At 38.4% G+C, this 17,166-nt stretch overlaps 2 protein-coding genes across 2 annotated transcripts; both read right to left on the reverse strand.

Annotated features, from left to right (window-relative positions):
• Positions 1–2,903: 2,903 nt before the first annotated feature.
• LOC114293628 (protein FAR1-RELATED SEQUENCE 7-like) lies at positions 2,904–5,038 on the reverse strand. The gene is made up of 3 exons (XM_082918724.1): positions 4,610–5,038; positions 4,030–4,327; positions 2,904–3,673 (listed from the first exon to the last, which is right to left on the reverse strand). The coding sequence occupies exons 1-3, from the start codon at positions 5,036–5,038 to the stop codon at positions 2,904–2,906; spliced, it is 1,497 nt and encodes a 498-aa protein (XP_082774850.1).
• Positions 5,039–7,400: 2,362 nt separating this feature from the next.
• On the reverse strand, positions 7,401–9,343 carry LOC145822124 (uncharacterized). The gene is made up of 6 exons (XM_082918725.1): positions 9,234–9,343; positions 8,562–8,658; positions 8,337–8,480; positions 8,009–8,128; positions 7,699–7,914; positions 7,401–7,442 (listed from the first exon to the last, which is right to left on the reverse strand). The coding sequence occupies exons 1-6, from the start codon at positions 9,341–9,343 to the stop codon at positions 7,401–7,403; spliced, it is 729 nt and encodes a 242-aa protein (XP_082774851.1).
• Positions 9,344–17,166: the final 7,823 nt, after the last annotated feature.

A 17,166-nucleotide genomic window follows, 5' to 3' on the forward strand; every position in this document is an offset into this window, starting at 1 on the left:
GGTTCGGGTCTTGGATAGGCGGGATCAGGTCCTGCCTGGCAAGACCATTCCTTTGGTGAAAGTCTTGTGGAAACATCACGGAGTGGAGGAAGCCACTTGGGAACGTGAGTTGGAAGTCCGAGAGAAATATCCGGACTTGTTTGTTGATATGTGATCTTGTATTTAAATTTTGCATTATTGTTGAACTTAAGAGCTTTTATATATGTCTTAAGTTGTGAAACATTGAAAATGTTTTGGTTTATTGGAAGTATGTTTTGGAACTTGCCTCATATGGAAGTTGAATGTGACACTATATGTGTTAAATATATTGTTGAAATTGGAAAGATAACGCATAATGTTGATGCGTGTTGAAAGTACATATGTTGTTTACATAATGTGAAATGCCTCTTGTTACAGAGATGGGATGACCGGTAATGGGTCGAATTGTTGAATGTTAGTGTAACATTGTTTAAAATGGAGAAAAACTTGTTTTTTGCAAACTTGTGCTTAATTTCGGGGACGAAATTCTTTAAGGGGGGGAGGTTATAGTGATCCCGGGTTTACCCTTGCTGTACAGTGATCCGGACATGTTTCCGTGGATGTTGGTAGTTATTTATTATCTTGTTTGCATCCTTTTTACTTTGTATATTGAATTATGAGATGTGTTGGGCAGGTTTGTTACAGGTTGGTTGTGTTTGGGAGCCTAGTGTTGCTGCCCAGATTTTTGGACCTTCGCTCGAGTGAGGAGTTGGTCGCTCGAGCGAGAGTGAAGTTTGTGTCTGGTGGGTCGACCCAGGGTGGCTTCGCTCGAGCGAGTGTTGCGTCTGGTTCTGGACTTGAGAGTTGCCTTCCTTGGCTCGAGCGAGCTTCCTTCGCTCGAGCGGTCTGGGTTTTTCTTCGCTCGATCGAGAACTTCTTGGCTCGAGCGAGATTTTCTGTGTCTGGTCGCTCGAGCGACAAAGGCTTCGCTCGAGCGAGCGTGTTTTATATCAGCGGACAGTAGCGATTTTGAACTTCAGTTTTTCACTTCTTTTTTTTGATCAAACCCTAGATCCAAGACTCTCTCTCTCTCTACACTTATATTCTCTCTAAAAATTGATCTCCCTAGAGTGTGAATCTAGCCTAGGGCCTTTGTTAAAAAGATAGAGGGTGTTGAGAGCTTTGTTTTAATCTGAAAAAGTTTGGATTTGGAGCACGTTGATCTTCGAGTCTTCATCTCCTTTTTGGCTCAAACTTCGAGGTAGGGATACCCTACTCCTCTCTATGGATTTTGTCTTTAAATTTTGGTATTTTGAGATGTTGGGTTTGGCTTGGTAATTTTGTGAAAGTTTGGGGCTTTTGTGTAATTTTACAAAAGTTGGGGTTTTATTCATAATAAACCTAGATGCATGTTTGGCATAGAGAAATGGAATTGATGTTAAATCATTGATGAAAATGGGACCTAAAGGATGAAATGGTAATTATGGAAAATGGCCTAATTACATTGTTTGATTAATTGGGATAATTAATGGTGAGAAATGAGGAAATGAAATGTTGATTGAATATCCATTTGTGCATTTATTTTCTGTTTAGAAATAACTGCTTGGGCTATCGGTGGAGGATAGTTGTGATTGTTGTAGACAATGCATGATGATTAGGCAAACGGAAACTAATCAATGGAATATGTCATGGAATTTGACGGTTGATAGAATACATTAACTGTATGTATTGAGTGATTGTATATAGAACCAATGTGTTTGTATACGTTATGTGTAGAGGAGGAGATGAGGGATGTACTCCGCGGTTTAGGGGAAGATAGGGGATGTATCTCTAAACCGGATAGTGTTGGGAGAAGATAGGGGATGAACTCCGTAGATACAGCTCATATGCTTGTCTAGAGAAGTGAAGATAGAGCTTATATGCTTATCTTGGTAAAGTGTGGATACAGCTTATATGCTTATCTGTGAAAGTGGGATATTGTTGTTATACATATCTGTTGAGAATATGGATATAGCTTATATGCTTATCTGAATGTGGGATATAGTTTTTATACATATCTGTGGAAATGATGATAGAGCTAGCATGCTTATCTGTTGAAAAAGGGAAAATAAAAGGTAACTTAGACTCATAAGTTGTATGACATAAATGTGTAATTTATGTGAATGTATCTGTGTTAGCCATCTATCAATTGCTAATCTTTTAGTCATTGTTCATGGTTGGTTTAGTGTATTTCTACTGGGCTGTGGCTCACCCTATATGGGAATATCATTTTCAGGTACAGGTAGCATGCCACCTCCAAGGACATAGCTGGGAGGCTAGAGGCGGACATACTTTTGTCGCTTAACTTTTGATGTATTACATGTAACTTCAAGCCAAGGGCTTAATGTGTAAACGAGTTAGTACTCTTTTGTTGTAACCAAGTGTTAACTTGGAAAGCTGTAAGCCCGTAGGGCATTTTGTTTTGATGTTAACATGTAATACTTATGTAATGGAACTCTAATGAATAAAAGAATGTGGTTAGTTTATATGTAAATGCATGTCTTATCTGATGGGTTTAATGTTATTATTTTGAGGGCGTTACACTGTGGTTGGCTTAAAGATGAATTTTGAACATTTGTGATATTGCTTGATTGATCAATAGTCTAAATAAGTTGTAAAATTTATCAATACATTACACAATTTATAATAATAATAATAATAATAATAATAATAATAATAATAATAATAATAATAATAATAATAATAATAATAATAAATAACATAAAACAATAGCTAACCTGTGGTTGGCTTGAAGATGAATTTTGCACATTTGTAGTGTTGCTTGATTGACCAATAATATAAAGAAGTTCAAAAAGTTATCAATACTTTACACAATTTAAAAAAATAAATGCGTGTCATTTGAAATTTCAAAAGTACGTAGGTAATACCTTACTAAGGCAGGAAGGTTATGAAATAACTTTTGTTTTCTTATTCATCATCCCATGCCAAGGTTTTAATCTGCCCCTCCCTTTATGTCCAACATCTTTCTTCTTTATGCCCTTAACTTGTGCAAAGTTGGAGTCATCCACATCTAATTCTTTGGTACCAAAATTTCCAACTCCCTTCATCATATTATTTACTTTTACACATAATTCCTTAATCCTTTCATCAAGCAATTGATAGGCATGTTTGTGCATAGATGCTTGAGTTGCTAGTTTCACCATTCTTGAACAAAGATCTCTATAACGTGCTAATATTAACAACTTCGGATCATCCTCATCCACTATAACATTTTTCTCTTCAACTTCACAATCTTTTGCATCCAATCTCCATCGGCCTAATATATACCTTTCTGGAATTTCCATAACATTCATTCTATCAAGTGCTTTGATTGCACGACTACATAAAATTCTAAAGTTCTCAAATTTCTTACAAGTACAATGTATTTCTCGATATCTTTTTTCTCCTCTTAGCCCAGTAACGTCCACCATACTCTCCACAATATACTCTTCATCATTACCATACAAGCCAATCACGCAGTTAACTTCTCCTTCTAACCCATGGAATTGCTTCACTTGACAACAAAGAGACATATCCAACTCATAATGAAATAAATCAAAGATAGAAGGGATGTACAAACTCGCAACTTGGATTGAAATAGAAGACTTTTTCAATTTCATTCTTGGCAACTTTTGTCTAGAATCATATGTTGCAGAAATTTCCTCATACCGCTTATCTACAACAATTTGATTGAAGTGAGTAAAGAATTGAACAATGTTATGATCACTTTTCAAATATCCCCTTGATGTTCTATTTAGACTTTCACTAAGTTGTGTGCTTCACATTTCTCCAGTAAAAACCCACTTCATATATACATGCGCCCACTGCTCTCTTTTTCTCCAAGTTCTTTTCATCAATTCATTCTCTTGCAAGTTGTATTTATTAATCAAAGAATTCCAAGCTTCAATTAATTCATGCTTATTCTCGTAGTCATAAATGCAAGCTTTTAAATCGCTACTAAATTTTGAACCACTCTTGAACAAGTAACCTAAATGCTTCAAAGCATTTTGCATTAGGTGAAAAGTGCACAACCCATGAAAAATCTTGGGCATGATTTGTGAAATTGCCTTAGCCATTGCTTGATCTTGGTCTGTGAAAAACTAACAGGCTTTTTTCCCGACATTGTATCCAAAAAAGTTTCAAATAACCATTCAAATGACTCTGCAGTTTCATCATACAATAATGCTGCACCAAAAATCACTGTCATTCTAAAGTGGTTAAAGCCAGAAAATAAAGCAAGTGGGCAGTACTCCTTATTTGTTCGAAAAGTTGTGTCGAATGACACTGCATCACCGAAAAGCCCATAATCTGTTATCATCGGATGATCAGCCTAAAAAATATTAGTAATCATCTCATCTACATCCAACTGAATGACATAGTAAAAATATGGATTTCCTGTCACTTGCTTGTGGAAATATCTTAACAAATTCCCTGCTTCACAATATTGCAAGTTTTGTTGTCTTTTTGCACATAAGTAGGTTTTCTGATCCTCCCCCGTGAACCCTACAAATTCCTTCCCTCCTGCTATAGCACTAATAAGATCATGTGAAGCCTTAAGAGATATTCCAATCTCATCAGCTATATAAATATTTATACATTGAGCATGACATACCTTTCTTTGAGATGGTATCAAATGAGTACATTGAGGAAGATGCAAAAGGTGATTGTGGTTGTTATCAAACTTTGACACAATCCACTTCGACAAGTCCCGCTTAAAAGATATATGCATGAATGCTTTACAATTTGTTCTTGTCTCACTTCGAGGATTTTTTATCATCGTGTACCGTTTATCTTTTTCCCTCTCTCCCTCCTTACAATAAACAAACTTTCTACTAGTCATGACACCATCTTTCTTCCTTTTGTTACAATAATCTCTTCTAATACTAAACCTCACAATTCTTCCATGTTCATTATAAAACTCATATGCAATTTCTTCTAATGGAAACTCCATACCAAGATATGGTGATTTATCCTTGGCCAACTCTTCCATTTCTTCGATGGATCCCTCAAGTCCACCATCATCCATTATACCATCGTCCATTTCAACACAAACAAATATGGAAAAAAGAAATTAAATGAAACAAGAATCTGAGCAAAAAACTTATTAATTAATTTTCAATGTTAAGTAATTAAACAATTTAGTGAAATCTAATAAATCAATTAATAATGTAAATTAATCAAAAGGATAGGAGAGAGGAAAAAAAAGATGTGTAATTTGTATAGTAACAGTGACAGTGAAAATTTATTGTGTCCAAGTAGATTATAATATACAATTGCAAAATTATATTAGAATTAGTATAGTATATACTATAATGAATCTTTTGGCAGACACGCTTAAAGATGCCAATTATATGCCCTCTTATTATATAAATTCTTGATATATGTTTCGTATTTTTGTCACAAATGTTATGTCATTTTTTATTGAGTTATGACAATTTATGATTAAAAAATTAAATTCGCATTTTATAGTAAGGCTATAGATTTTTTTATTGAAACTTTTTTTAGACCATAAAATGCATAACATTATTAAGAAAATACATAACATTGTTATAAAAATGTGTAATATTTCCACAAAAATACATAACATTGTTATAAAAAAAAATTATGAATTACAAATTATCGTAACTCCTTAAAAAAATTATATAATATTTATACAAAAATACATAACATGTACAAAACAAATTACATAATAAAGAAATTTTCTTATAATATACAATTGTGTTTCTCAATCCATTCACAAAAAACAAACCAAACCATTATACTTATTGAACCCACTAACACACTGTACAAAATAAAATACAAAACATATATACATATATAATATATATATATATCACTACAAAAAAATTTGTTTTTTGCGACGGTAAACGGCCGTCGCAAATGCTCCCAGAAGCCGTCGCTAATACCTTTTGCGACGGTAATATGGCTTTTTGCGACGGTAAGGGGGGGTCGCGACAGATGGGGTTGCAAAAGACCTTTCGCGACGGTATGTACCGTCGCCATTAGTTTCTGCGACGGTAAGGTGTGTTTTTTGCGACGGCATTTTTCCCGTCGCAAATAATGGGGGAAAAATCACTTTTCGCGACGGCACGTAATTACCGTCGCTAAAAGTGAGTTTTTTGAGACGGGAACATTACCGTCGTTAAAGGCTCTGGCATCATATAAGTATTGGCGACGGCACGGTTTACCGTCGCTAAAGGTGTCCTGTACATTCAATAAGACAGCTTTTGCGACTGTGTTGGTACCGTCGCAAAAGCCTATTAATGGTTTTTGCGACGGGTTCTTCTCCCGTCTCAAAAAATTTAAAAAAAAAAAAACCCTGCTAATAAATTATTAAAAAAATTAAAATAACCTGTATTAGATAAAAAATAAGTATAAAAAATTGAAAAATTACAGAATAATATAAATACGTACATAAATAAAAATTGACAAATAATGAAAATTAATAATATTGTTCCATTCATAGCAATACATAAATAAAAATTCATAACAATAAAAATTATGCCACTACATAACGTCGCATAATACATACATAATGTTGCTCCCAAATTTAAATAACATAAATCAAAATCAAAAGTTTTCGTCTTCATTCGTTCGTGGGTTACAAAAACAAAAATTGGTCATAATCTTGATACGCCCGCATTCCAGAAAAAGCCAACTGCTACTCAGGAAATATCTGAAAAAAACAAGATAAAAATAATTAAAAACCATATAATGTGTTAATATTTCAATTATAGAAAAATATAAAAAAAAAATTGACTCATAAGTGAAATCCGACTCTAACTCCCAAACCGGGAACCCGAAAAAAATTAATTTTTTTGAAACTCCCGGACTCATATTATAAAGCTCAAAAAAATTCCCGGACTCAAGTCTGATTTTTTTGAAATTCCCGGACTCAAGTCTGTTGACATGTTGCTTGAGTTACCGTCGCAAGTCTGTTGACATGTTGCTTGAGTTATTGAATGAGGCGTTTCCGTTGGGTGTGAAACTCCTGGACTCATATTATAAATCGGACTCTAACTCCCGGACTCAACCATCTATTGTGAACCAGTGTCAGTTCATTGCTAAAATTCATTATTTATAGAAGCACGGTTAAGAGAAAACTATAAATGTCTTAACTATCAGGAAGAAGGACAAAAATACGCACACAGTTAAATGACCAACTCTATAAATTGCAACCATTTCTGATATTCTCCATTTACCAACATAAAGTCGGGAAGCATGAATTGCAGCATTTTAGAATCCAAAGAAGGTTAGTGTCAAAACATACTAGAGGAAAAATAAATCATTTTTGTGTGTATACAACAACTAGCCAATTCTTTGGCTACATGCAAATAAAAACCATATTTATGATTACAACCCACCATTTGATCATACTAGATGTTGGATCCAGTGGTGCAAAACTAACCAACTGAATCTCTACAGCATTCAATCCATGAAACTTTCTGAAGTACAAGAGATTAAAAAAAATACAATGGTTTGTAAGAACTACTTGAATCTGGTTTCTTTCTCCACATTGGTTGAAACAAGCTCAGCCAAATAGTGAACCACAGTAAATTTTGCCATGTCACGGTATTGTTTTAGTAGTCCATTGAATGTACAAGATTGAAATAATTACAAGTTTTTTTTGGAGAGAGAGAGAGAGATAGAGAAACAACAGAGAAACTTTAGCATGAAGATTATTAGCAGATAAATACATACTTGAGGCCATGGCTCTGGATTAGGAGGAATGCAGTTTGAGATTGTACCAACCAAAGACGAAATAATATATGGGATATGAAGGGAAACATGTTCATTTCCAGCCTCAACCAAGGTACCAAGAAGCTGAAACAAAATGGAGGTCTCTTCACCTTCATCAGCAATCCGACTAACCACAATGTGAAGAAGGGGTAACCATTCAGGTGGCAAGTAGTCATTCTGCAAAAAATAGAGCAAAAATCTTATCACAACTCAAACTTAGATTGTAGGCCAATTATAAAAATTAAATATGTGATTTGGGAGACATACAAACCTCGACGAGTTCGGTAATTGCACCTGCAGCAGACACCCGAACAGGATAACAAGAAATATCTCCCATATCTGGCATACTCAATGCTTTCACCAGTGAAGAATAGATATCAGCACTCATCTCCTGAATAGTTAAAAATGAACCTGTTAAGGACATGTTTAAATGTGCATGCTGTAATAACTATTCAGGTGGTTAGAGGATATATGGAAACATTCAAGAAAAGAAATGAAATGAAACATACAAAAGCAGCAAGTAAATAATTTTATAAAGACTACATTTGTACGAAAACAGCAGCGAACAAGGAGATAAGCATGAACAAAAACAATCTCACTTCAGGAAGACAGGATGCAAGCTCCCCAAGCACCCAGTTCGCAGAGGCAATCAAATATGGTAAACATGTGGAGATCGTATACAGTGGTAAGACCCGCATACGAACAAGAGTTGCTGTGTATTCAGCTCTTTGCTCGCTTAGAAACTGCATAAGCAATGATAGTTTTGTAAACTCTCAATTCCTAGACTCTAAATAAACCAAATTAATAAGGTAATAGTTCCTTACATCTTGAAGGCTTCCATATGCCATCAAAACACCATAGTACCTGCAACAGTTGATATGGAAACCAAATTTAGGAGAGAAATATGAGTAGCGTGTACACCTGAGGTTTATAATGATGAGAAAGAAAAGGATAAGGGTTGACACTCCGTAACATAATGACATTTATTTATTTAATAAGCCATTTATGAACAAAACTGCCTCAGAAGCACCAAAATTTAAAATAATAGAAATAATCTTTTTAATAAGAAATGATTAGATTCCAGAACAAAGTCTACTAATATATTTTTTCAATCAAAATTATCTCAATAAAATTAACCGTATATATTCAAAGTAAGCAAATAAAACCTTGAATAAAATTAAACAGGATAAACAAGGTGAACAAAAAATTGAGTAAGCTCGCAGACCAGGAAAAAGTGGATCAAATAATAAACATTGAAAGGGAAAAGAAAGATAGATCGAAGAAAGAGGGAGACCTTTCGAACGTAACCGTACTCGCTCTCCTTCTCTGAATCTTCGAAAGTTGTCAATCGAGCTCCGTATACGGATGGCATTTTGTGAGACGGATCAGAAGAGAAACCGAAATAAAAAAAATCTAAACTTCAATTCTGTAGATCAGATCGTCAAGGAAACACAAGGTTTCCAATGGAATTCCTATATATAGAGCGGGTTGGCGACATTAGGTTTCTGAGCAGCTCCTTCGCCACTGGAATGAGAGCAGCAGAGGGAAAGCCAATGGAATGAGAAACAAAAGAGTGAGGCTCCTGAACCCCGTCACTCGACGCCATCGTCTGCCGTGCTCACAGTCGCGAGAGAGACGGAGATGGGGATTTTTGGTTCAAAAATTAGGGATTTGAGATTTGGGAATTTTTGGTTGAGGGGGGAAAAACGAGCGGGAATGGAAAAGGGGGAAGGGATTAGGGATTTTTGACATTGGGAATTTTGGGTTTGGGGTGGGGGGGATTAGGGATTTTTGACATTGGGGATTTTGGGTTTGGGGTAGGGGATCCCGAGTAGAAATGGAAAAGGGGGTGGAAATTTTTTTGGAATTTTTTATATTTTTATTACAAATGAATATTTAAATAATAAAATGATTTTTTTTTTTTTTTTTTTTTTTTTTTTTGCAACGGAAGATTTGTTAAAAAAATTATTTTTTATTAAAATAATTTTTTTTATAGTTGATGAATTTTATTTTTTTTTACATTTAGTAATGTTGAAAATTTATTTGTTTCATATTTATTTTAATGAATAAATTTTTTTTTTTTTTATTTGGTAGAAGTAGGGATAATATTTTCCATTAAAATAAAGTTAATTTTTTGTGGTCAATGAAAATAACTTTTTTGTGACTCATTTTTTTTTTTATACTAAAAATCAAGAACTAATTTTTTGTGGTAGAGGATAGAAGTGGCAGTAGTGGTGAAAGTGGTGGATAAGAAGTGATAGTGGTGGTGGTAGTGATGGTGAATGAGATAAGTGATGAAGTTGTGGTAGTGGTAGAGGAGATAGAATAGCGGTGGTAGATGAGAGGTAATGGTAGTAGTAGTGGTGGTAATGAAGTGGTAGCGATGATGGTAGTAATGATAGTTGTAGAGGTGGAGTGACAACAGTGGTAGTAGTGGAATGACATTTGCAGTAGTGGTGAATATGGTAGAGAAGATGGGTGGTGAGAGAGAGATAAGTGAGAGACAGATAGAGAAGAGAGAGAGAGAGAGAAACAGACAGAGACAAAGTGATGAGCGAGAGAGAGACAAAGTGGTCGCTAAAAGTGCATTTTCTTATAGTGGATCGATAAATCGAAAGGGAGCTCAGTAAATAGAGAAGACGGGAGTGAGAGAGTGAGCAACGCAAACAGAGAAAAAGAGAGAAAAAGATAGAGAGTAAGAGACAGAAAAAGAGATAGAGAGAGAAGAGAAATGAACGAGAGAGATAGAGAGAAGAGAGATGAACGAAAGAGACAGAGAGAGAAAAGAGATGAGAGAAGAGATAGATAAATAGAGAATATGAGAAGGAGAGAGTGAGCAAGGCGAACATAATGAGGGAGAAATAGACAAATAGACAAGCATACAGAGAGAGAGATGAGTGATAAGTGAGAGAGAGTGAGAGTGAGAGAGAGACAAAGAGAGAGAGATAGACAGAAAAATAGACAGAGAGAGAAAGAGAGAAAGAGAGAGAGAGAGATAGAAGGAGAGATAGAAAAAGAGAGAGAAACAAGAGATGAGCGAAAGATAGACAAAAAAGATAGAGAAATAAAGCGAAAAGAGATGAGCGAGAGAGAAACACAGAAAAAAAAAGAGACATAGAGAGAAGAGAGATAGATAGACAAACAGACAGAGAGAGAAGAGTGATGAGTGAGAGAGAGAAAGAGAAGAGAGAAAGGAAGATGGAAAAATGAATAAAAAGATATAGACAAAGAGAGAAAGAGCGAAAAGAGATAAATGAGAAAGAGACAGAGAGAGATGAGCGAGAGAGATAAAGAGATGAGCGAGAGAGATAAAGAGATGAGCGAGAGAGATAAAGAGGCAGAGAGAGAAGACATGTCACGCCCCCAAACCGCCCCTAGTAGTTTGGTGCCGTGATGGCCAGTAACCCGAGGTTACCGAAGGCCGTCTTACAAAAATCACACACAATCAGAGTATGAAATATGGGGCTTACAAGAGCGGAAGCAAAATATACATATAAACCGAGTTGTCCATGAGAGCCGTGCATAAGTCCAATGGAATGCCATACATCAAACATCTTTACAAGTCTTACAATTTTAGATACAACAAAATGGAACACAAAATACATCCTGACCAAAAGGCTTCTCAAGCCGACATATGCCAAAACAAACAAAGAAAACATAAGCCGAGAAGCATAATCTTCAAGACGATGCAAAACGCAAATCCAAAACATGTCGGCAAAGCACCCAAAACACATCGGCAATCACGTCTAGGCCTCAATGCCTTCTTGTTCATCACCTACATATATATAGAGAGGGTGAGCTTGGATACTCAGTGAATGATACTAGAAATAAAGGTTTTGCATGATTGATATCCAAGATTTCTTTCAAAACTATACATAACATACTTTTCGATCAAGAGGGAAATCAAGTTCATTTGCCGGCTTTCATGTTCCTTGGATGTTAATAACATCTACTTATTTCAAGGGGTGATGACATATCAAGACAAGAGTTTCAAGACAAGCTGTGCTGCGAAAGTTTAGAGTCCTCTAGCACTAAGGACTGTCAAGACAAGCTGTGCTGCGAAAGTTTAGAGTCCTCTAGCACTAAGGACTGTCAAGACAAGCTGTGCTGCGAAAGTTTAGAGTCCTCTAGCACTAAGGACTGTCAAGACAAGCTGTGCTGCGAAAGTTTAGAGTCCTCTAGCACTAAGGACTGTCAAGACAAGCTGTGCTGCGAAAGTTTATAGTCCTCTAGCACTAAGGACTGTCAAGACAAGTCATCAAAACAAGATAGCATTTGATATACAAAATAGGGATAGTCATTCATGCTAGATCAAGTACTTTTCAAAACAAGGCAAGACGAGATTTATGAAAGCAAGTGTAACATAGCTTTATTAAAAATACCACTCACATCGTTTCTTCACACGTCGGGGTCGAGACAAGCCCAAGTCCTACAACACATGGCAAAGCCTATTGAATGCGCTTTCAAACGAGTCTCTCATATACACAAATGTTTTCGGAAAACATGCTGGGCACCAACCAGGTCTAGGCCGAGGTTCCACACCTCCTTGCCGAGGTGTGTTCCCGAGGGCCACATGCAAGGAAAGAGGTCGGGAAACTCTGGGTTTCCCTCTGTTGATGAACATGAAGAACATGAGTGTGAAAACATGGAAAATACGAATGCTTGATCATAATCCGCCATCACAAATCTGGGATTTTCGTGCTATGAGTTTGAAAACATGGACCTGGGTACCCGTAGTTGAAAATCATGCAAGAACAAACACAAAACATGAGTCTAGGCGAAAAGCTTTCGGATCAAAACAAGACTTTTCTTGAAGAACACATGAATGTCATTTTCTCTTTCTAAAATCGAGCTTCAAAACGATGCATGGCTTACAAATCATTTTCAATCATGCAATGCAATAACATAAACATAAAGAACATTACGAGTAGATCAAGAATCTAACCTTAGAATGCGGATCTAACGGTTGGATCTCTAGAAATCAAGCTTGAAGATCTACTTCTCTCTCAAGAACTCTTCTCCCTCTTCTAGAGCTTCTCTCTCTACAAGGCAAGTTTATGATACCAAATGATAGTTTTCTATACCCGGTTCTGGGGTTAACCCTCTGCTGAGACACGTGGCGGCGATTGGTTGGGTTCATCCTGAAAAGGTGGCTGACAGGCCAGACAAAGCATGGTGGAAGGGTGTTCAACAAGCAAAACGGTATGGGCTCTCTGACAGGCTATGACATCGGCTAACAACGAGGCATACTAAGATGACAATGACCTCGGCTAGGAGGGACAACACTTGACTAAGCTGTGCCACATCTTGGCCTAGATGCGCCACACCTCGGCCTAGGTCATACCGCTCCAGGACGAGATCACTCGGGTGCAAGGTATCATCTCGGCTAATGTGGTCAAGGCAAGGACTGAGGTCAACAAGGGGTTTCAAGATACTAATACTAGACTAAGGATGACCTCGGCATTGAAATAACGTCGGCTAGAGGCAAGGCGTGACCTAAGTTTTAACATCAAGGAAGGAACAAGACAAGTACACTACGCTTAGACAAATCACAAGGCTTCAAATCAAGGCACGAATCTCACTTGTTAAAGCAAAACAAGTCACAACACACACATGCAAGCTTAACAAGTCATAATCATGCAAATGCTCATGAACATGATTAAGATGAAAAAAAATGTGGGTTCTTACAGTCTACCCTCCTTAAGGAAGTTTGGTCCCCAAACTTAAGTTACCTTGACCTACGAATAACTCCGGGTAACAGATTTTCATCTCCTCTTCCTTTTCCCATGTGGCCTCCCCGCCATAATGCTTCTCCCATTCGATTTTCACCATCGATATCGACTTGTTTCTCAACTGTCTCACTTGTCTGTCAATAATCCTCATCGGTTTCTCTTCGTAGCCCAAGTCTTCATTAACTACAACCCCGGAGTAATCTATTACATGCAGTGGGTCTCGGATATATTTTCTCAGCATCGAAACATGGAACACACTGTGGACTCGACTCAAATCTGGTGGCAAAGCAAGCCTGTAAGCAACGGTGTTAATCCTCTCAAGAATTTCAAATGGCCCAACGTATCGGGGTGCAAGCTTGCCCTTCTTCCCAAATCTCGTAACTCCTGTCATCGGCGAGACCTTCAAAAATACATGGTCCCCAATTTCAAATTCTAACTCCCTCCTTCTTTGATCGGCATAACACTTCTGTCGACTCTGTGCAGTCTTAATCCTTTGCTGAATGAGTTTGATCTTTTCAGTTGTCATATGAACCAACTCGGGGCCAATTAGGGCTTTATCTCCTACTTCAGTCCAACATATCGGCGATCTACACTCCCTTCCATACAAAGCTTCATACGGCGCCATGCCTATGCTGGCTTGATAACTGTTGTTGTATGCGAATTCTACTAATGGCAAATGCGATTCCCAACTTCCCTGGAAGTCCAACACGCACAGTCTGAGCATGTCTTCGAGTGTCTGAATCGTCCTTTCTGTCTGTCCGTCGGTCTGGGGGTGAAAGGCTGTGCTAAATCTCAATTCTGTTCCCAAGGCTCCTTGTAGACTCTGCCAAAATCTAGAAACGAACTTCGGGTCTCGGTCTGACACGATGGACATCGGCACACCATGAAGCCTAACGATCTCATTCATGTACAATTCGGCAAGTCGGTTGGCATTGAATGTAGTCTTGACCGGCAAAAAGTGAGCTGACTTAGTAAACCTGTCGACTATAGCCCAAATGGAATCCATACCTCTTTGTGTCCTCGGCAATCCCACTACGAAATCCATGGGGATGTGCTCCCATTTCCACTCAGGAATTGACAAGGGTTGAAGAAGTCCTGCTGGTCTCTGGTGTTCTGCCTTCACTCGCTGACAACACAGACACTGAGATACAAATTCGGCTATCTCTCTTTTCATGTTTGGCCACCAAAAGGTCCGCTTTACGTCCTGATACATCTTGGTGCTCCCTGGATGGATGGCAAACTTGGAACTATGGGCCGCTTGTAAAATCTTCCTTTTTAACTCTGGTACGTCGGCCACGCACAATCTTTCTTCGAACCTAAGCACCTGATTCTCCACTGTGTAACCTGGCCTCGGCTTCGAGACGAATTCATCAGTTACCTTCTTGAGGAATTTATCCTCCCTCTGACTAGTCTTCACTTCCTCAATAATAGTTGGTTCCACCGAAACCGCTGTCAGGCACGCCAAACTTCCAACTAACTTCCTGCTCAATGCGTCGGCTACGGAATTTGCCTTACCTGGGTGGTACTGAATCTGCATGTCATAATCCTTCAGTAGCTCGAGCCATCTTCTCTGCCTCATATTTAACTCTTTCTGGGTGAACAAGTATTTCAGACTCTTGTGGTCGGTGAAAACTTGGCAAGATGTTCCGTACAGGTAATGACGCCAGATCTTCAGAGCAAAAACCACGGCAGCTAACTCCAGGTCATGGGTAGGATAATTCTTTTCATTGGGCTTCAATTGACGAGACGCGTACGCTATGACTTTACCTTTTTGCATTAAAACGCAACCCAAACCTTTGTGTGAAGCATCGCTGTAAATCTGAAATTCCTCATTAGCTGATGGTAGTACCAAAACTGGTGCTGTAACCAACCTCGCCTTCAGCTCCTGGAAAGCTGATTCTCTTTCGTCGGTCCATTCATAAGCTGTTCCCTTCTTGGTTAGTTGTGTCAAAGGCACTGCAATCCTCGAGAAATCCTTCACAAACTTTCTGTAATAACCTGCCAAACCCAGGAAACTACGAACCTCGGACACGTTGGTCGGCGTCGGCCAACTCACAATGGCTTCAATCTTACTGGGGTCAACTGATATACCGTCTTCATTAATCACATGCCCTAGAAATGAAATGCTGGAAAGCCAAAACTCGCATTTACTTAACTTGGCGTACAACTTCTTATCTCTCAAGGTCTGTAGGGCAAGTCTCAGATGATTCTCGTGCTCGCTCGCACTCCCGGAATAGATCAATATGTCGTCGATAAAAATAATGACGAACTCATCTAGGTACGGCTTAAAGACTCTGTTCATCAGGTCCATGAATGCTGCTGGGGCATTGGTTACTCCGAAGGGCATTACCAAAAATTCGTAGTGACCATATCTTGTCCGAAAAGCAGTTTTCTCAATGTCCTCGGCTTTAACCTTCAACTGGTGGTAGCCTGACCTAAGGTCAATCTTGGAAAAGACTCGTGCTCCTCGTAGTTGATCAAGCAAATCATCGATTCTTGGCAATGGGTATTTGTTCTTAATGGTCACCTTATTAAGTTCTCTGTAGTCAATGCAAAGACGAAGGGTGCCGTCCTTTTTCTTAACAAATAGAACGGGTGCTCCCCACGGTGAAGTGCTCGGCCTGACGAATCCCTTATCCAACAATTCTTGTAATTGCGATTTCAGTTCTCTAAGTTCGGCTGGAGCCATTCTGTAGGGTGTTTTGGAGATAGGTTGCGTTCCTGGCAGGACGTCCACAGTAAACTCTATTTCTCTATCGACAAGGTGGCCAGGCAACTCATCCGGAAAGACGTCGGGGAATTCCTCAACAACGGGTATGTCGGCTAACTCAACATTTCCATTCAGATCACTTAGTATACTGCATAAATAACCCTTACATCCTTTTTGGATCAACTTGTAGGCCTTCATGGATGAGATTAAGTAAGGTGGGGGTACTACTCCTTTACCCTGGAAAATGACCTCGGCTTGACTTGGGGTCCTCAATGTGACGCTCTTAGTAGCACAATTAATGGATGCTTGATTCGCTACTAACCAATCCATTCCCAATATAACATCGAAGTGAGTCATGTTTAATGGCATCAAATCAACTAACAATTCTACACTCTCAATCATAGCAATACACGCCCTATAAATGGATGTAACAATCATATTTCTCCCAGATGGAGTAGACACAGATAATACATAATCAAGGGGTTCTAATTCTCTATCCAACTTCTCGGCGAATATAGTGGACACAAATGAATGCGTAGAACCCGAATCAATCAATACGTATGCATCTTGAGAACAAATTGAAATGGTACCTGACACCACTGTTTCAGCATTCTGGGCGTCTCCTGGCACCAATGCGAAAACTCTGCCCTGCCTCGCCTGTACTCCCCCGATGTTATTCTTCTGCGCAGAGCCCGAGGTGCTTCCAGTCCTCTTCCCATCATCGGTCCTTGCTTTCGGGCAGTCCTTCACGCGATGGCCTATCTCGCCGCACTCATAACAAGCTCCCGTTGCCCAGCGACAAACCCCGAAATGTTGCTTTCCACAACTCGCGCACATCGGCTTGGCGTTACCTTCCTGATTTGAGTTGCTGGAACTGTCTGTGCTCATTCTCTTCTTGGCATTGAACGGAACTCGGCGACTATCATAATTCTGTCTCTTCCTCTGACCCTCACTTGAACTCTGGTATCGGTTTAAATTAGCTTCAGC

Source organism: Camellia sinensis, chromosome 3 (genome assembly GCF_055761805.1).
Source record: "Camellia sinensis isolate YWXY chromosome 3, ASM5576180v1, whole genome shotgun sequence".
NCBI lineage: Eukaryota > Viridiplantae > Streptophyta > Magnoliopsida > Ericales > Theaceae > Camellia > Camellia sinensis.